The 22,189-nt window shown below is 30.7% G+C and overlaps 1 protein-coding gene across 1 annotated transcript in view; it reads left to right on the forward strand.

Annotated features, from left to right (window-relative positions):
- LOC142323145 (laminin subunit beta-1-like) overlaps window positions 1-21,871 on the forward strand; it is a 147,690-nt gene extending 125,819 nt beyond the window's left edge. Inside the window, exons 19-21 of the mRNA XM_075362411.1 lie at window positions 4,975-5,116; window positions 7,962-8,295; window positions 19,734-21,871. Of these exons, the coding sequence (XP_075218526.1) occupies window positions 4,975-5,116; window positions 7,962-8,295; window positions 19,734-19,873 (616 nt within the window). The 3' untranslated portion in view covers window positions 19,874-21,871. The remainder of the gene's footprint in view (window positions 1-4,974; window positions 5,117-7,961; window positions 8,296-19,733) is intronic.
- Window positions 21,872-22,189: the final 318 nt, after the last annotated feature.

Raw genomic sequence — 22,189 nt, forward strand, 5'->3', positions numbered from 1 at the left:
TCCTCTATAACACCATTTTCTAATTCATTTCCTCCGTATAACTCTTCAATATATTCCACCCATCTATCGACTTTACCTTTTGTATTATATATTGGTGTACCATCTTTGTTTAACACATTATTAGATTTTAATTTATGTACCCCAAAATTTTCCTTAACTTTCCTGTATGCTCCGTCTATTTTACCAATGTTCATTTCTCTTTCCACTTCTGAACACTTTTCTTTAATCCACTCTTCTTTCACCAGTTTGCACTTCCTGTTTATAGCATTTCTTAATTGCCGATAGTTCCTTTTACTTTCTTCATCACTAGCATTCTTATATTTTCTACGTTCATCCATCAGCTGCAATATATCGTCTGAAACCCAAGGTTTTCTACCGGTTCTCTTTGTTCCGCCTAATATTGCTTCTGCTGATTTAAGAATTTCCTTTTTAACATTCTCCCATTCTTCTTCTACATTTTCTACCTTATCTTTTTTACTCAGACCTGTTGCGATGTCCTCCTCAAAAATCTTCTTTTCCTCCTCTTCCTCAAGCTTCTCTAAATTCCACCGATTCATCTGACACCTTTTCTTAAGGTTTTTAAACCGCAATTTACATTTCAATATCACCAAATTATGGTCGCTATCAATGTCTGCTCCAGGGTAAGTTTTGCAGTCAACGAGTCGATTTCTAAATCTTTGCTTAACCATGATATAATCTATCTGATACCTTGCAGTATCGCCTGGCTTTTTCCAAGTGTATATTCTTCTATTATGATTTTTAGATTGGGTGTTGGCAATTACTAAATTATACTTCGTGTAAAACTCTATAAGTCGGTCCCCTCTTTCATTCCTTTTGCCCAGCCCATATTCACCCACTATATTTTCTTCCTTGTCTTTTCCAATGCGTGCATTCCAATCTCCAACTATTATTAAATTTTCATCTCCTTTTATGTGTTTAATTGCTTCATCCATTTCTTCGTATACACACTCTACCTCATATCATCATGGGCGCTTGTAGGCATATAGACATTAACAATCGTTGTCGGTTTAGGTTTTGATTTTATTCTTATTACAATGATTCTATCGCTATGCATTTTGAAATACTCTATTCTCTGTCCTATCTTCTTGTTCATTACAAAACCTACTCCTGCCTGCCCATTATGTGAAGCTGAGTTAATTATTCTAAAATCACCTGACCAGAAGTCGTTTTCCTCTTCCCACCGAACCTCACTAATTCCTACTAGATCTACATTTATCCTATCCATTTACCTCTTTAAATTTTCTAACCTACCAACCTTTTTTGAACTTTTAACATTCCACGTTCCGACTCGTAGAATGTTATTTTTTACTTTTCTGGTGACCCCTTCCTTAGTAGTCTCCACCCGGAGATCCAAACGGGGGACTAGTTTACCTCCCGAATATTTTACCAAGGAAGGTGTCTCCATCATTGCCATATGGAAATGCAGAGAGCTACATTTTCTTGGAAAAAAAGCAGCTGTAGTTTTCCATTGCTTTCAGCTGCACAGTACTCAGAGGATTGAGTGATGTTTATATGAGCTTTTAAGTCGTCCGACTTACGCCCTTAACAACTACTGAAAGAGCTGTTGCCCTCTTTCAGGAATCATTCCTTAGTCTGGCTCTCAACAGATACCTCTCCGATATGTTTGCACCTTCGGTCCAGCTACTCTGCATCACTGAGCACTCAAGCCCCCTCACCAACGGCAAGGTCTCATGGATTCATAGAGGGAGCAGTTTCACATATATCATCAATTAATTGATAAAGTAATCTGATTATCTTGCGTATCAAAAACCATATCATCACAGAAAAGGCAGTTGTTTTCAATGCATTGTGACTCTCACCATCTTAGAACTGTCATAGTACAAAAGATTCCACACATTGTTATAAATATTTAATAATTTATGTGTTTTTTATTTAATATATTAATATTACAGATAAAATATTTTTTTTTATTATAGTTACACAAATCCTTTCCTAACAAATTAGCTTATGATTATGTGTAACCTCAAGCATCAGTGATATTATAAATAATTTTTATTATGAAGCAAAATATTAATTTCCTGGAGAGTTACACTTATCACAAAACCTTCTGTACAGAGGCCTGCCAAAATTTCATTGAAGGCCCGTACTAAAAAAAAAATTTTGGATTGATTTTCAGGTTCTTCACAGCACTGATGTCATATTGAACATTAATTTTTTATATTTTGTCCATCCATGTCATTATGTGAAAAACACTCAAAATGCAAACCTTTTAATCTGAAGACTGCAGATATAAATTTTAGAATACCTTAAATCAAATTATTGAGTAAAAAATCTCTGTGTTGAGTTTTAACCGAATGTGATGGTCTTTGTTGAACATCTATATATTTAAAGAAAAATAGTTATTAATATTTTCATAAAATTTCAATGAAATTGCAGAACTGTAACACAGGTCAGCATCAGAAAAATAATAATTTGGAATGAGATAAAAGTAAGTGAATTAGAATGTATTTTTTATGTTGAATCTTAAAATGAAATCAGTTTTTCTTCATCAAACTCAAAATTTTAGTTATGACCCTTTAAAATATTGAGAAACTTAAAAATAATAGAATAAAAAAATAATAATAATTAAATATTAAAATTAGAATGCCTACCTTTATTTTGCAGATGTTAGATTTATCTTAATTTCTTTTCCTTATTTTCCTTTTGTGTTCGGTGAAGTCTTCTCTTATTATCATCTGCAGTAGTCACTCATCATAGATTCATCCCATCTGCGTTGACAATGTTCCATCTGCAATATATTGTGGTGGAACTTTTCTCCTTGTTTGTCGCTGATATCACCCAAGTTTAATGGGAAAAAGTCCAAACGAGAATGTAAAAAATGAATTTTCAATGGCATTCTGCAGCCTGGTTTTCAGTTTTTTTTTGTTTCCAAGAAAATCAGTAACAACATCGTTGAATGACTTCCATGCTGCTGGTTCTTTAGGATTCAGTTTGCTGTCAAATATCAAATATATTTTCAGAAATTAATTTTCTTATTTGTGGCCTGATGAATATTCCCTCTTTTAATTCTTAATACTTAATCTTGAAAAATCCCCAGCTAAGTTTTTAAAGTTTTCTCCAGCTTTTTTTAAAGTATTTCAGTAAATTTTCTTTTCAATTTCTATATATTGAAATTTTAGTTCCCTTGTTTAATAGATTACATTCTTTAAGACGTGAACCTAGGAATTATGCATATCTTTTCAACAAATACAATCATAAATTAGGTCGCTCAGTTATGCTTGATTGATGAGGTGAGGTTCAGTACTTGATTCTTCTGGAATTTAATTAATATCTATTGAAGTTGAGAATTCAACGATCGAGCTTTCTGGGGAATCAGAAATTTCTTTCCAAGAAGTTGGAGCAATCGTAATTGGTAAATGATTATCCCAAAATACTGATCTTGTAGCTGAATGAACATTTGGGTATGCAATACTGCTTTTATTTGAATTGAAACTAGTAACATTTGTTAAGAAAAAAATAGCAGTCGGTAGGCCCTTGCCAAATCATAGGTATGCCAAAAGGCAAATGCTCTTTTTTCCTTTTAACCACCAGTTAGTTTAACATAGCACTTGATACATGCTACATGTGAAGCCCAGGATTTATCTTGGTCTCCCAAGGGACAGTCAAAATAATGTTTTAATTATACAAATAACAAAAAATATGTGGAGAATTTTTACCAGCCCAATTTTTTTTCATTGTAAAATTCAAAATGTTTTAATGAATGAAAGTAAACAGAAATACTTACTTAATTACAAAAAGAATTATTAATTTATAAAAACTTAATTACTTAAAATACTTCATAAATTGTTTCACCATGGAGTACAATAAAACACAGTGTGAAACACACATATCTTAACAAATCTTTTGATGTTCAATATAATAGTACCAAAAGTAATTCTGTGATAAAAATGACATCACTTAGGAAACGATCTTTATAATATGTGTATGATAAAACCACTACCACAACTAAAGAACACTGCAAATCATGCGAAGAACTAAACTCAAACTGAAGAAAATTTCATCACATTGAATTGCTCATTGCCTGACTCACTAACATATCTATACGTGTCTGACTTGACATGAAATGACATCATTTGACTGTTATGTATCAAATATAGGTCAGCACTCATTACAATATAAATTCAGATGTGAATAAGCAAAAGTACAGACATACTAACGTATTTGTATTGTTTGTTCCACAAATGATGGAACAAATAAATTTAAGGGGTTATAACTTAACAACGTTATGTGATGGGTTGTTTTGCAATACATACAGATTCATCATATAAAATACTATATAGAACAAATACTCCCTTTTCAGTTAGAAATTTTATGTTGACCAGTGTAATTAGATTTAATGAACCAACAATTTTTATTTCTACCCTTTTTTTTTGATTAATGTTTAAAGACATTTAAAAAAAAATACAGCAGCTTTTTTTATTTTCGTGTCGGAAATAATTAAACTAAGAAAGGTAAGAATAAGTATCTTAATGTGATTTATTCAGAAATAATGGCAAATAATGGGAAATAATGGCAAATAATGGCACACTAATATATCTTTATAAGCTACTATAATACTTGGATTACTGGGAATCTCTTTTCAGTTTGAAAATTTCTGGATTGAATTATCAGTAGCTCTTTTTTTTTATCAAGTATTGCACTAATTTTGAATTTGAATCTGTGACAGTGGAAAATAAGAACTGTTTGGCATAACTTCATTGTTTTAATCTGTTGTATTCCTTCTTAATTTATTTGTGATGTCCTTTCTAGTTTAACAGTGTCACCAGTTTTTAATTAAGCTGAAAATTTGTGCAAACTATGCAGAAAATTTATATTGTAATATAAAATTAAGCAAAATTAAATAAATATTACCAATGACCAAGATTTATCTGGTCATTATCTTTTACTAATGAAAAATGATCATCTCATTTCTTATTTTTTTTATTTTTATAGAGAAGAAGCTGAGATTATTCTAAAAAGAGCTCAGAGTGTTGTCGAGATGCTTAATGAAGCAGAAGTTGCTCAGGTAAAGGCATTAACAGCTATTGATACTGCTAGTAATGATATTTCAACTGCTAGAAAGGATCTCACTCAGGTATTGTTATAATATTATGTGTTACTGTTATTGTTATCATTATCACCATCACAGCCATTAACATCTACAAAATTACTGTTCACACTTTTCATACTTTCCTCTAAGAGGTGATCTGTTCATAATTCTTCTTTTTCCTAAGTCATGTGAAAACTGAATTTTCATGTTCTACTTCGACCTCAAGTCATTAGAAATTGTACAGTCCTCTGTTATGCAGTTTACAATAAGAGGAGTGCTGCAGTCAGCACAGACAGTTGTTATTGTTTTTAATAGAAGATTAACGTGTGTAAGTTTTGTGTGACATATATACGAGTCAAGTGACTTGTTCTCGACAAGAGAGCAGCATTACTTTTCCACTTTAACAGAGTCCTGAACCGCTATAGTGTGTCAAGGACTTCCATTTTCTCTGGAGTTAAGGTTTAGTACAACTCTTTTCATAATTTTTGACATCATGAATTCTTACAGGAATATCATCTATGATCTTATGCTTTATCCGTGATTTCACTTTCATGGATTCCAACATTCCCCGGAAATCCATATTAATACACAAACCTGACTCATTTTCATTTAGAGCTGTTTATGTACCTTGTTAGTCACAAATTAAGGTATCACTTAAGAAGTTGTTTCTTTAGCTAATAATGAAAATATATTAAATCAAAGTATAAGCTTTGATTAAGAGCTAATTAGACTTGTAATAATTTTTAAAATACTCTTCTGCCACTCAAAGAAATTAATCATATTGTCATTTTTTATTGAACATCGGATTAAAGTACAGGGTTATCATAAAAGAATGGTGCGGTTTTGAACATGGTTTAAATTAAAGCAGAATTACTTACAGTTTATGTTTTTTATTTTTCAAATTTGTCGTCTCAGACATTTTTTTACATAATTAATAAATTTCAATATGTGCGCCCTTAGTCGCTCGACAAATGTCCAAACGATACTCAACTTCTCTCCAAACATTAGTTAACATTTCTTCGTTAATGGTTGTCATTGCTTCATTAATACTGTTTTTTAAGCGGTTTAGGTCGCGAATTTTTTGTGTATAAACAACGCTTTTGATGTACCCCACAAGAAAAAATCGCAAGGTGTCAGGTCTGGAGGCCAGAGGTCCTTGGAGGCCAAAGTATGGGTCCTTGCCGGCCTATCCATCGATCTCCAAATTTTTCATTCAAAGCGTCTGTGACCAATTCATTGAAGTGCGGGGGAGCACCATCTTGTTGGAAATGAAGTCGATGAATGTTTTCGAGTTCATCCAGCTGAGGAAAGCAATAATCAGTTAACATCTCAAGATACACAACTCCATTAATTGTTTTTTCAGCAAAGAAGAAAGGCCCTATTACACGATTTTTCATCACACCACACCAAACATTAACTTTAGGCAAATCGCGTTGTTTCTCAATAATTGCATGTGGGTTTGTGTCTGTTAACACATCCATTCACATGGAATGTAGCTTCGTCTGTAAAAATTATATAGTCTAAAAATGATTCATTTTCACTTATTCTGCCCAACATTTGAACAGCGAAATTGTAACGTTTTACACCATCATCGGGTTTCAGTTCCTGCAGTATCTGGATTTTATAAGCGTGTAATTTCAGTTTTTTAAGTAAAACTTTGTGAACTGTTGATTTTGTAATACCTAATTTGACGCTTCGACGGGGGATGGACTTCCCAGGACTTCTAATTGCCGATCGTCTAATTAGTTCAACCGTTTCGTCTGGTACACTTGGTCTGCCGGTTGATTTCTGTTTCTTAACTGATCCGGTTTCTTCTAATCGTTTGAACCAATGTCTTATGTTATTTTTGTGTGGTGGATCTCTTCCGAATTCACGTCGAAACGCAGGTTGAACTAAAATTATGGATTTTAATTCAGCCATCAATAAAACACACTTTCCTTTGTCTTTATCCGAGAACATAGTAACTCACTAAACTCACCGCAACAACAATACAAGAACTGACGTTGTGGTTACAACAGCTGATAAACAAACGTTTGGGTTGGAGGCTTTCAGGGATACCAATATAACATCTAGAAATTTCCCTACAATCTTCCTATGAATTACTGAAACTACACCATTCTTTTATGATAACCCTGTATAATCATTTACTCAAAAATGCTACAGAAATTCAGTAATATCTGAAAACTATAAACCTTGACATTTTGTGTCACGTGCAGTGAAAAGTAAAAGTAAAATTATACTAATGATAATGAGTGATGTACTTTAGTGGATAGATTAATTAGTGGCAGACAGTCTGGAGAAATAATTTGTAAGATTTTCACAGTCCATATTAATTTATTGTTAATAATTTAACAGTTATTTGGATGAGCTCAATTTTAGTAGACTGAATTCAGGTAAGTAGGGTTTTACCATTTATATAATATATATATATATATATATGAGTGTGTGTTGTGTGTAATAATAAGTATTATATTATTTTTTAAACTGCAAGTGCTAAGTTCTTATTAACAATAAGTTCGAAAGTGTACACTGACTCCTTGAAGACTTGTGACACAATAAGTCTTACATACTGTCTTTCCCCACTGCTTTCTAACTATAACTTTCAGATCCTTTACTATACCAACACCAATAGCTCATACTGGTTTTTTGTCTTCCACTTTTTTAATATCTTGCTTGTTTTTAATTTGTTTGGATCCATCATTATTCCCTTTTGTTACTGAAATGTCATCAGTCATTTTGGTTTATAAAACGATTTTCTTTCACATAACAGTATTAACTCTAATTATTATCCAGGAGTTCAACAAATAGCCGAAATTGTAGTTGAAGAGTCTATAAACATAAACATTAACAATTAACATTTAACATCAACATGTTTAATTATCTTTTGCAGACGGCAAGTGAAACACGTGAAGCACAGCATAAAGCAAATGAAACAGTTGCAGACGTTAAGAAACTTCAAGATAAATTGAAAATGCTTCACACAAGTTTCCTTAAGAATGAAAAAGATGCGAGTGAAGTAGCTGATGGGTTGAAAAGTGTAGATGTAGAAGTATCAAAAGCTAAGCAAAAAGCATCTGAGCTTAGAACAGCATACGGGCAAGCGACAGACAGCCTAGAACAGCGTGGCCATAATTTTAGTTTGGCTCATGCTCGTGTTCAACAGACCTACGAAAAAGCCAGCAAATTATTTATAAAAACAAAGGCAAAACTGAAGGAACTTCAAGGTAAATATTTGTACATATTTTATTAATCTGATTCATTTAGTCATATTATTTTTCTTTTATGTCCCACAATTTTAAGTATATTTTTATTGTATTTTTGTATTGATTTTTCCTTTTTAGTATTACTAAAAAATTATTTCATTAAATGGGATTGTAAAATTTTGTAACTCTTTTTTTCTTTCTGATGCCTCAGCAATTAGCATCACTGCTAAATCAAAGGATCCAGGTTCAATTATTGGCAAGGGTCTGGATTTCCATGCTGAGATACAACTACCATTTAATTCTCCCTCTCAGTAAAACTATATATATATATAAGGACACAAAATATTCAGATCCAATTAAGTCACTATGCAAGTATTAGTAATAAATATAAATATGCAGATAAAATATTTAGATGACAAATATTCCATATAATTCTTCAGGTAAAAGCAATTATTTTACAATATTATGATATTATTACCTAAAATAAACAAAATACAAAACAATAACAACGTTTCACCTCCAATGTGAGACTTTATCAAATACAGCTAAAAAAACATACCGTAAACAGTGTATGTACAACAATATTGGATGAGTCCATATGTTAATTAGGTTATGTTTTTTTAGTTGCACTTGATAAAGCCTCGCATTGAAGACTGTTTTGTATTTTGTTAGTAATAATATCATAATATTGTGAAATGGTTGTTGTAACGGGCAGTACATTGTAGCAGAATAATGAACTGTATTATAAATAAAATAATTACACACTGATTGATAACTAAATATACTATATTTATAAGATTAACAATATTAAACTATGTTACTGTGATGCAGAGGCCGTACTGCCGTGTATGATTACTGATTAACACTGTTCAACTCCGACTGACTAGAATACACTATATTACAATGATGCAGAGGCCGTACTGGCATGCATGATTACTCTAACACTGTTCAACTCCGACTGACTAGAATAACAGAATGTTCTTAATACTAAAGCTGCCCATAGGCAGCGCTGAGTGTCTGATTTTAAACCAAACATACTCCCCGCACGTTGATCTTTGATCAATATTAATTACATTGTCTCAGTTTATTGGCAATGGCACAAATTTAGTAATAGGTCTCTTGAAAAACATGCTGCCTACCTTCAACTGAACTACGCGTACTAGACCATCTTTACCTAGGAAAATGTTGTCTATTACAGCCATTTTCCAAAATTGAGGTGGTAAGTTGTCTTCTTTCACTAGCACTACTAGACCTGGTCGAAGATATTCAGAGGGTGACTTCCACTTGCTGCACTGCTGCAAACCATGGAGATAATCGTGAGACCATCGTGACCAAAGAATGTCGTATCTTCTGAAGCTGCTGCCATCTGGAAAGCTTGTTACATTTTATATTTAAAACATTGAGTTCAGGTAGTGCTATAAGAGGATTAACAATAAGAAAATGTCCAGGTGTCAAGTAAGATGGATCGCTAGGATCATCGGGTAAAGTAGAAATAGGTCTAGAATTGAGGATAGCTTCTATATCGGATAAAAGTTTAGAAAATTCTTCAAAAGTTAGATAAGTTTTACCTGTGACTCTTTTGAGATGGTATTTCATTGACTTCACAGCTGCTTCCCACAGGCCACCAAAATGAGGTGAATTAGCTGGTATGAAGTGCCATTTGAGCTGTGACTTGGCAGCGTAATTTTCAATGTCTGTATTAAATTCTTTATTGTGAAAGAGTTTCCTCAATGAATTTAACTCGTTGTTGGCTCCAACAAAATTGGTGCCGTTGTCACTATACAAGTTGGCGACGTGACCTCTTCTTGCAGTGAAACGTCTTAAGGCTGCGAGGAAGGCTTGTGATGTAAGATTACTGACTAGCTCTATGTGAATAGCATGAGTTGCAAGACACACAAAAATTGCAACATAACATTTGGTTGTTATCTTACTTCTCGGATTCCCATACTTGATTTGAAATGGTCCCGCATAGTCTACTCCTGAGTTAAGAAAAGGACGACTAATCTCTACTCTGTGTTTGGGCAGCTGACCCATTAATTGATTAGCCGAGGCTGCCTTAAATCGAAAACATGTTGCACAGTTATGAATAACACTTCTAATTACCTTTCGAGCTTGTGGTATCCAATATTTGAGTCTTAGTGAAGCTAACAATAAATGAGGTGCAGCGTGCAATAACCTCAAATGTTCAGCCTTGATGATCAACATCGTAAGATAGTGTTTTGGTGGCAAAATAATCTGATGTTCAATATCATACGCAATATCAGCATTATTCAACCTTCCTCCAACTCGAATTATGTTACGATCATCGAGAAAAGGATGAAGATTAAGAAGCTCACTTTTTTTAAGAATGGTAGAAGTTGATCGAAGATCATTAATTTCTTGACAATATACTTGTTGCTGTACCATCCAGATGCATGTTTGTAATGAATCTTGAATGTCTGCAGTATTAAGATTTCCTGTTTTCTTCTTTTTATTACGACAATTATAAATAAATCTCTTGCATAGGGCAACTACTCGTGTTACTCTAGTAATACTTGAAAACTTACAAACTAAATCGTCATTTGGTGGAAAAACACATGTCAAACTAGTTTCCGTTTTTCGTACTTCTGGAATATCTTGAACATCATAACTGTCTGAATTAGGCCAAGAACTGGAGGGTAAATACAACCAGATTGGTCCACACCACCAGATGCCTTTATCTAAACTCTCTGGATTGGAACCTTTGGAAATGAGATCAGCAGGATTGTCTGACGAAGCGACATGTTTCCAGTCATTGATGTCTGTTAGATCTTGAATCTGCGAAACTCGATTCGCAACGAACGTTTTCGACTTCGATGCAGGAGCTGAGATCCATGTCAAGCAGATTTTGGAGTCCATCCAAAGATGATTGAACCCTTTCAATTGACAAATTCAGGATTGGTAATGTTTTTCGTAACAATTTTGACAACAGTAAAGCGCCACACAACTCTAACCGTGGTATGCTGACAGTTTTCACTGGTGCAACACAAGATTTTGAGCAAAGTAGTTGAACTGAAATCTCTCCTTCAGAATTGACAGAAAACAAATACAGATAAGCACCAAATGCATGCTGTGATGCATCGCAGAAACCGTGAACTTCAATATCTGTAGGATTATTGATAATAACTCTTCTATTTATTTTAATATCATCAATTAAAGAAAGTTGTGACACTAAAACATGCCATTTCTGGAGCAATGATGGTGGTAAGTTATCATCCCAACCAATACCTTAAGCCACAATCGTTGCAAAAATATTTTGTAAGAGATTACAATAGGATTGATTAAACCAACTGGATCATAAATGGAAGCTACTGTAGATGCTACTTCTCTTTTTGTTACTACGTCTTTAAATGGTGGAAATTTGAAAGAAATAGAAAACACATCTGGTTGAGGAAACCACTTAAAGCCTAAAGTTTGAATGCTATCTTTTTTCTCAAGCTGAATTGATGTTTTTGTATTTACAAGTTCTTGAGGTAATGAATTTAAAAGTGATTTATGATTAGAACTCCATTTTCTCAGTTGAAATCTACCAGACCTTAACAACTCTATTGACTGATTGGATTGCTAGTGCTGTGTTGATATCATTAGCTCCAGAAACTAAATCATCCACGTAGAAATCACAACATAAAATTCTGGCTGCAGTTGGGTACGTGTGTTTTTCTTCTCCTGCTAGATGTTGTAGGGACCTTGTAGCCAAGAATGGAGTTGAGGCAGTGCCATAAGTAACCGTTTGAAGCTCATAACATTGAATTTGATCAGTTGGTGAATCCCGCCAAAGAATGAGTTGTAAGCTGCAATCGTCTGGATGAATTTTAATTTGTCGGTACATTTTCTCAATGTCTGCTGTAAACGCAACGGCATGGGTTCTAAATCTTACCATAATCGAAAATAAGTCTTGCTGTACAATAGGACCAACCATTAGGATGTCATTAAGAGAAGTTCCCGCGGATGTTTTAGCTGAACCATCCAAAACTACCCGAAGTTTAGTTGTGGTACTATTTTGCTTAAAAACTGCATGATGAGGAAGGTAGAACTGTTGTTTACAATCATTACCTTGAAGAGGCACTGGCTACATGTGACCGAGTTCCTTATATTGAAGAAATTTTGAGTATTCCAGACGAAGTGAATGATTCCTTTGAAGCCTTCTCTCTAGCTCTTGAAATCGCAAACTTGCTTGATCGAATGAGTCCCCTAAAGGTAAATGATCTGGCTTTAGAGGAAGTCTGACGATAAGATGACCTGAGGAATCTCAGATTGTTGTGTTCCGATAATACTGTTCACACTCGTCTTGTTCCTTAGCCTTGGATAGAACAACCAACTCTTCTAATTCCCAAAATTGTTTGAGCTGTTGTTGAAGTTGATCATTTGTTAATTTTAAACATGTGGTTTGAGGACTTGAAGAGGCATTTTCTGATGGATATTTTCCTGATAGAATCCATCCTAATTCAGTTTGAAAGATAACTGAAAACCTACCTGGTCTTACCCTTTTATCACATTTCATAATTTCAAAATATAACTCAGCGCCTATTAACATGTCAATATTTCCTGGTTTATAAAATTCTGGATCAGATTATTTTAAATTCGAAGGCAGATTCCATGATTTGTAGTTGATAACATTGCATGGCATATTGCTAGTTATTTGTAGTAACATTAAACAAGAAATATTTGCACTAAAATCGTTATAAGTAGAAAATAATTGTACGTCTACACTATAATTTATTTTAGTAGGAGTATTATTTATACCCATAAATGGAACTGACTGACGAATTTTTCTTAAACCTAAATGTTCAACACAGTTTTCAGTAATAAAGTTTGATTGGCTAGCTGAATCTAATAGCAATCTACATGGTTGTAATTTTCCTTGACTATCTTGGACCTTAACAATCGCTGTAAAAAGAAGAATATTCGATTGCACTCTTGATTTGAGCAAACAATATGTGTTACAAGAGCTATGATGTGAAGCTGGACTGTCTTGAGAACAACTAGAAATTTTCTCGTTTGAATCTGAATCATTATTGCTATTAGATTTAAACGAATTATTTTGTGAACTTATATGTAATGAGGTGTGATGTTTGCCCTTGCATATTCGACAGCCTAGAGGAACAATTCCTTACTAAATGACCTAATCTAAGACAATTGTAACATAACTTCTTATCCTTAACAAACTTAGATTTATCAGAAACACTTAAATTACTAAACTTCGAACACTTGTATAAAGTGTGAGGTTGATTGCAACATTCACATACTTTGGACTCAGTAGCAACATACGAGTTGAATGTCGAACAGGTTTATATTTTTGCCATTCCATCCACTGTTTTTTGTTTATTACTGCTTGAAGAGGCTAAAGCCTCCAAGGCTTGACATTTATTTTCCAAAAATTCAAAAAGATCTTTGAGAGATGGAAAATCTTGTGTAGAATTTTTTAATTCCTATTCTCGTTTGGTTTTTGCATCTAATCTATCTATATACAGTTGACTTAAAATTACTTCATGAATTGGTGTTTGAATATTTAGAACATTGAGAGCATTAAAATTACTAATCGCCGTATTGATGAACTGACGCAATTCGTTGGCGTCTTCCTTACTAACTAACTTAATATTAATTATTTCTCCAACATGAGCCGATGCAATCAATCTCTTGTTTTCGTATCGGTCTTGTAACAATTTCCAAGCAACCGGGTAATTAGCATCAGTAACAGCTAAGTTTTTTATTAATTGAGCTGCTTCATGTGTCAGTGTAGAATTCAGATAGTAGAATTTCTGAATTGGACTAATGTCTTTATTGTAATGAACCAATACCTTGAATGAATCTGCATAAGGCATCCAATTTTCATACATACCATTAAAACGAGGTAAATTGATAGTTGGTAATTTCACTGAAGGTTTATTTTCGTTAATGCAAGATTGGTGTGAGTTGAAGTGCTGGGTTTCTGAAACTGATGTTTCCTTTAAATATTCTTTCATTTGCGCCCTAATTTCATAATAATTGTCTTCAAAATCTAACCTATCTTCTAAATGCATATCGTAATCTTTCTCGTCCTGTACTTCTAGCAAACTCTGTGTTTTATTAAAATTATCTAAAATATTTAGCATTGCATCATATCTAACTTTAATACTACTTTTTCATGTCTCATTATTACATTTATCGAGAAATGTTTTTATGCGTGTTAATTGAGCCTTACATACTCCTATTGTTTTTTCAAAGTTGTAATTTCTACTTCAAGAGACATAATGATAATTCTTATAAAGTTCTTATAGATATATCTATCAACGTAAATTAAAGATTTCTAGGTAAATAAGAAATTAATAGTTATTAAAAATATAGACGATATGGATGGAATTAATCAGTAAGAAATAATAATGTGAATGATAAAGGAATCAAATGAAGGAATGTAAATGTAAATCTATATCATAGATAGGAATGTAAATAAGGAGCTGATAATTCCCACTTTGTTATTACTTATCTGAAACAATTAAGATATGCGACTGACAGCAGCTAGCCTGAATTGAAGGTCATGACGAAATGGCTGTTTACTTAGCACCGAGGTTGATGTCTGCATTCCAAGTCGAATAGACAGGCGCCGTTGACTGTCCCTCGTAATAGTAATTACTGTATTACACATGGATATTAACCGCACTTCTTATCGATATTATTACGCACTAGTCTGGAATTAAGAACATAAACGCAAACTATGTTCTGCACACAATCTAACGGACCAGTACCTGGACCAATCTAACGAGCTGTACGTTAATAGCAGAATAATGAACTGTCAGTTGTTTTTACCTGAAGAATTATAATATGGAATATTTGTTATTTAAATATTTTATCTACGAATTTATATTTATTTCTGTTATTTGCATCTGACTTATTTCGATCTGAATATTTTGTGTTGTTATTTTAACAGAATTTATCATTTGTCTTATATATATATATATATATATATATATATATATATATATGTATTTGTTACTTTAATGAAAAATGTTATAGTAGGAATTTATTTATGTAGTATTGACTCTTTTCATAACTCTGATGAAAAAATGCCTTAATTACTTTAAAGAGTGCTTTCAAGATATTCAGTTTAATATTATTTCTATTTTAAAATAAATACTATTTCAAATTATGACCTATATGAATTATACCCTGAATTTACCCTCTGAATACATATACCTACAAAGCAATTTAATGCTATGGAAAACTTAATATCATGGATCGAAAAACAGTCTAAATGTAGTCATTTGTTACTTACCTAATTAAAATTAGTAACAGATCTAACCATGTAGTATTCAAAAAATATTTCAATAAAATGCAGTATTATTTTTAAGTGTAAGGTATTATTGTATGTTTGCATAAATATTTACTTATATTTTTAAAATTCCTGATCGTTTTGCACTAGCGTTATAATTTTTATTTGTCTGTTTGGTATTTAATAGATAACTGTGCAGTGTAAATATTCTAGTAACGTGTTTTAAATATATAGCTTTTCCTACATTATAATAATAATGTACAATTATTTTTGTTAAAATATCCTAATTTTTGTTTATTCTGTTCAATCATTAAGTCAATAAAGGTACAATCAGGGTGTATCTGAACTAACACCAAGTTCAGATAATCAGTGTTTTGTTATAATCTACAAGATAATCAGAAATTTTATTCAGTATTATTTTATAGAAACAGAACATTTTACTTTCATTCAGTTACTGAATTTGTAGAAAACTACTTCATAATTTATTAAATGTTTTCATTAGGTGCCATTTTAAATAATTTGTTTAATTAATGTAATATACTAGACATTATTTATTATAAGTAATAGTTTATTTTAATATAAAGTATAAATATTTTTAATATTTTTTTTAAGTAAAGTGAAAAACAAGTATAAAAAAAAGCATAATGTGAATCTTTTGCTCATGTCCATCAACTAGAATGTATTAGTATGAACAAAATGTTTCCATTAAAAGCTGAATAATATTATTATTCAAATGAAAAAAAATTGTTTCCATTTCTCCAGATGTTACAAAATATTGTCTAACTACTATCTTTAAAATATGATTAATTTTTTACTTTTAATAAAACAATAATAATAATAGATAAGATACTAAAATGTTTCATGTTTGTTGTGTGAAATAATAATAATGCATGAAAGCTCTTTTTTTTTATTACCTTTTAATCATGATCAGTGTAGCTTACCACCATTTGCTGCCTTTTTTCAATAAATCTATTAAATTTTTTCCTTTAATTTAATACCAGTTTGAGAAAAATTTTTAAATAATATGTGTACAACATTCAAAGCGTAATAAAAAAATAACAGTTTTAATTTTTATCAAAAAGTATTTACTTATTTTTCTTTTTTGATATTGTCCCCCTCAAAGTGATCCTCCAGAGATGTGACACACTAATTCCAGCATTTCTTCCATTCCTCAAAACATTTGTAGATTTAGCTATAAGTTCATTTGCAATTTTTGCTTTATTTTATCTACAGTCGCAAATCACTTTACTTTTAATGTTCTCTTAATCAGTAGGAAGATGAAAAAGTTACTGGATGCCACGTCGAGAATACAGAAACTGTGGCATTAGTATGGTATTGGTTTTGGCTAAATAATCACAAATAGTGAAGTGTGAGCTTAAATGTTATTATGTTGTCAAGTCCAAGAATTATTTGCCCACATTTACGGTCATTTTCTTCGGATTGCCTTATGTAAATGCTGTAAATTTATTAAGTAACACAGTTTGTTGACTTAACAACCGTAAGATAATTCATAACGAATGGTGCCATTGTAATCAAAAAAACAATGAGACCTATAACAGTAGACCAAATTGGCTTCTTTTTTTTTTTGGTCTTGGTTCTTCAGAAAGCTTCCATTGTGATGCTTGGACCTTTTTTTTAATATCATAACCATAGCCCACACTTCATCACCCATTTTGACACATTTGAGTAATTCTCAGTCATCAGTGATATGAACTAAAATTGTTCTACATTGTTGCATTTGTTAGAAATTCAACAGTTTTGAACAAATTTTGCTGCTACTCATTTCATACCCAAAATATCAGTCAAAATTGCTTCACACATATCATGAAAGATTACCACATTTTTAACAACTTCTCTAATAGTGATTTGAAAATTATTGATTGTAATGTCCTTTATTTTGTCTATATTTTCATCGGTTGTTTGTGTGAAAACATCAATCCTTCTATCATCTTCACAGCCTTTTTGAAACCATTTTTAACCCTTTATGTCAACATAACATCCTAAATAAAAGTCTTCACCACTTCATTGCACTTTATTCTATATTTAATGCAAATCTTTTGTTCCATCATTTTCAAACAAAATACAGTCACTCGTAATAAAACTAATTATTTGGCTGCCAAATTTTAACCACATGTATAATATGGCTGAAACTATTTATTATGTATTATAAATAGTGCTACCATTGCATGGAAAAAAGATTCAATAAGTCGAAAAGACATAGAGCTTGCAGAATAAAAACATTCTCATTATTTTTTTATTACATGTCTTATATTCAGTAAGGAAATATTCAGTCTTGAAGTACAAAAGTAATCTTTAACACAAGTATGTAATTAGATACTTAACCCTTTGAATTCATTATTTTTTTTACCTACAACCAACTCCTTAATTTACAAAACAAACATAAAAAAGGTAATGTGTTGTATTGGACCATTGTAGAATATGTAAGAATTATTAATTTTTTTTAAGTTATAAGATAGTGAAGTAATAGAAATTATAGATTCAAAAAATTTATTTACATGAATTATTTATAATTTTTCAAAATATGGTAGTTTTTAAAAAACCTTCTGGATAAAAACCAGGTTTCCTTTTATAAGTATCTCGAAAGAATGTAGTTTCTTTTCTTCCTCCTTTGATCTTCTAATTGGAACACACCATTCAGTCCTTGTGTTTTTTATGTGAAAAATATGAAATGACTCTTCCCATTTAAACACTGGATAGTATCGTATGTGGACAGTCAGCCAAGTTTTTTGTGAGTACACAAAAGTTTCCAATTAAGCTAATCTAATATTTTTCTAGATTTTTTATGTGACATTGTTTGCATATTTTCCGTCATAGGATATTCCTTGAATAAATGTATGAATTAAAAATAGAAGTTTCCAAAATAATTTTCTTCACCATTTCAATATTTTCCACATAAAGCAATATGATGGTCAGATTGTTTATTTCTTCATCACTGGCATTTCCAATTTTGGTTCTTCTTACAGATTGTGAACAGAAGTATGTTTTGTACTGAACATCGTGACCATCCTTTTGCGGTCACATAATTTTCCAATTATGAAAAAACTCAAAAGTAATATATATGTGCTTGGAACTTTTGGTTCTATAACATCTTCTCTGACTGACAAGTTTGTATCATGTAGATACAAACATGTATCATTCTCAGAGATGTTTGTCCATGTTTTATAATTTTCAACATATGACTTCTTCTTCTTCTTCATCATTAGAATCTGATGAAGGAACTGGAAATTGTGGCTTGGGTGTTTTAGTAAACTGGACGTTGTCTTCCAATAAACAAAGTTCATTATCTATTTGAGTCATATATTTGTTGTCAGTAACACTTTCAAACTTCTCTGATTGTTTTCTTCTCATTCGGGGCATCATTATTTTTATATTATTTAGTATATAAAACAAATGAAATTACGTGTTCAATTATTATTATTTTTTGAAAATAATTTGAAAAACAGTAATGTATAACGAAAAACACTAATACATATTTATGTAAATGAAATACAAAACAACACAAATTATTTTTTTCTCAACTGTACCACACTTTTTTTTTGAGAACACAGACACTTTACTACTGATAATAGCAATAATATGTAGTATAGACACATATTGCCAGTTACCTGCAAACATCATAAAAGTATCCCTTTTCCTTTCAATTCACAGAATATCACTTCTATTGTTATTTATTATGCACTATAAATGTCTGTGTTGATTATATTACAGTATTAATAATAACAGTATAAAACCGTATGGAATGTTGACAGACAAATCCAGATTTTGTTGAAATATTAAAAGGTATTTGAAAGAAAAAAAATTATGATTTAATTTTAAATTATTTTAGAAATTGCATCATATAATGTCAAACTAGACTTGACATAGAAGTTGGCATAAAATATATATTATCAGGTCACACTCAACACAGGACTGGTAAACATTAAGTTAAAAGATCAATATTAGTAATATTAAAAAAATTCTGAATACTGGATTTACTAGTAAAACTATAGTAGTAATAAACCATATTAGTAGTAATTTACTAATAAAACTAATATGTAGATGAAATAATGATTTTAAATTGGAAATAATACGTTGGATACCGGTGTCCATAAAGGACAAAGAAAACATTTTGGGATAGATACTGGTATGCTATGTAGTGTTTTAAGTATTTTACTTGGAATATTTTTTTTTCCAGAAGCAAAAGTTACATACAATGATCAAGAGACAACTTTGTTAAACTTGTCACAAGAACTAGATTCATTAAATGGAGATATAGCTAAGTATCTTAATAGCATCACTACAAAATCAAAATTCTACAGGAACTGCTTGAATTGATTTTTATGAGGTGCCTTTGATAATTATTTTTATAAAATTGAGTTTTACTCACTTTATAATTTTTTCCAGTTTTTTTTTTAATGATTTATGTAACCTCTCCTTTTTATACATAAAACACCTTTTTTTCATATCACACCCTGTGATTTATATACATTAGTTTTAAGTTTGTGATTTATTAGTTTTTGCTACTTTAGTTAGGATTCATAAGTTTTTGTTTTTTATTAAATAATTTTAAATAAATGTAACTGCCATACCCAAGTGACTTATTTCTAATTAATTAACCTTTGAAGGGCATAGCAGAAGGTCCTGCCATATTTTTGCTATCTTTTTATGATTTTATTTTAGTTAACCATCTATTATCTGTATTCTAAATGAAATTATATAAAACAAATTTTTTATTTCTGTTTTATCTTTTAAAAATTTCCAAATGATAAACAAGATAAGTAATGGATTACTGTAAATAATCATCAAAATCTTGTTAAACTATATGAAGACTAGTTTTCTAGATTTTTGTGTACTTCACTGTTTCAGCAGTGTAGAATTTCAGACATAAAAAGATTAAATTATATCAAATTACTAAAGAAGTAATTTCTGAAAGTATATTTTATATTAGAATTTAACGCAAGATTACCAGTTAACATATATTACTGTCACTCAGTCATTCTTTTCCACTTCTTCATGAGATATGTTATATTACTGTAACCAATCTCTGAAGGGTTATTGAGTGTAATTCTAAATAGTGAACTGATATTGAGCTGTATATAATTATGTCACTAAAATTGTAATTACTTGTACCTTGTACAGTTAAAATAAAAAATTTATAAAAACCAAATTTTTATTTTCAACACATAAAGTAGTTTTAAGAAGTTAATTTTTATGGCAAATTTATGTACACATCTTTAAAAAAATAAATATTGTTTTGTTTAAATTGTGTTTTTTATTGTTTTGGGTCAGTGAATATAAAGTAGTTTTAAGAAGTTAATTTTTATGGCAAATTTATGTACACATCTTTAAAAAAATAAATATTGTTTTGTTTAAATTGTGTTTTTTATTGTTTTGGGTCAGTGAATAAGCAGCTATTTGTATAAACTTTAGTTATATTGAAATGAAGCACTGCCTGATATTGAAATCTAGACTGTCTTTAAATGCTGATTTCTGTATATATATGCATTTATAAATAAAATCATTTCCAATTAACACTGTAGTTTTTAGCATTTATAGTGTGTGATTATATGAACCTATATAACATTTTATTTTTCTAGATTAAGTAACCTAATAATATATATATTTCTAAAATCAATCCTTTCAAAAACCATATCACTTATGCGCTAATAATATAAATTTAAATATATATATATATATATAATTCAACTTAATCCACCTAAGTACAAATATAAGACAATACTTTATTTGTATATTTGTGTAACTTTTCACAAAAGTACTTTTGCAGAATCCTGCATCATCAGTCACGTAATAATATTTATAAAATTACATATTAAACGTAAAATTAAAGAATTAAAAGATTAAAATTGTGATTACGTGTACAAGAGTATATGAAGTCATTAAATTAAATAAAAACAGACATCTTTTAATTCTTTAATTTTATGTTTAATATGTAATTTTATAAATATTACACACAACTGATGATGCAAGACTCTGCAAAAGTACTTTTGTGAAAAATTATGTAAATATACAAAAGAAGGTAAGAGTTGTCTTATATCTGTACTTGGGTGGATTGAGTTTGATTATGTATATTTAAATTTATATATATACATATATATATAATATTTTTTTACAGAAATATAAGTTTTGTGGCAATTTGATGTAAGTGGTGTATTTTAGTTTTAAAACTTTTAATGTAAATTCATATCTTAGACTATAATGAGATACTATATATGTACTATAATGAGATACCTGTGCCACATTAATGTTTGTTTCCAGTATGTATGTATGATTAGTCAAAATTTATTGTCTGATATAAATAATTTTATTATTGTACTGCCTGAGTTCTCTTATTTTATCTGTAAAGACCTTTATTTAATTTCTTATGATTTTTAAATTACTATCAAATGAAATAATTTATTATGTTATTCTTAGATGAATTGACATACTACTTTTTTAAAAAGAAGTTTTCTAAAGTAGTGTGTTGGAGCTTCATAAATGTTATATATAGTGTTTATTTCTCTGATTCCTTGGTGTTTACAACATGGATGATCCACTCAAACCAAAATTCATGAAGTAGAAGGTGGTGATCAGTTTAAAAACAATCCTGTTCTTAGTTGTAGAAGTTCTTATTTACAGTATAATGATCCATTC

The sequence above is a fragment of the Lycorma delicatula genome, chromosome 4, assembly GCF_047948215.1.
Source record: "Lycorma delicatula isolate Av1 chromosome 4, ASM4794821v1, whole genome shotgun sequence".
Lineage (NCBI taxonomy): Eukaryota > Metazoa > Arthropoda > Insecta > Hemiptera > Fulgoridae > Lycorma > Lycorma delicatula.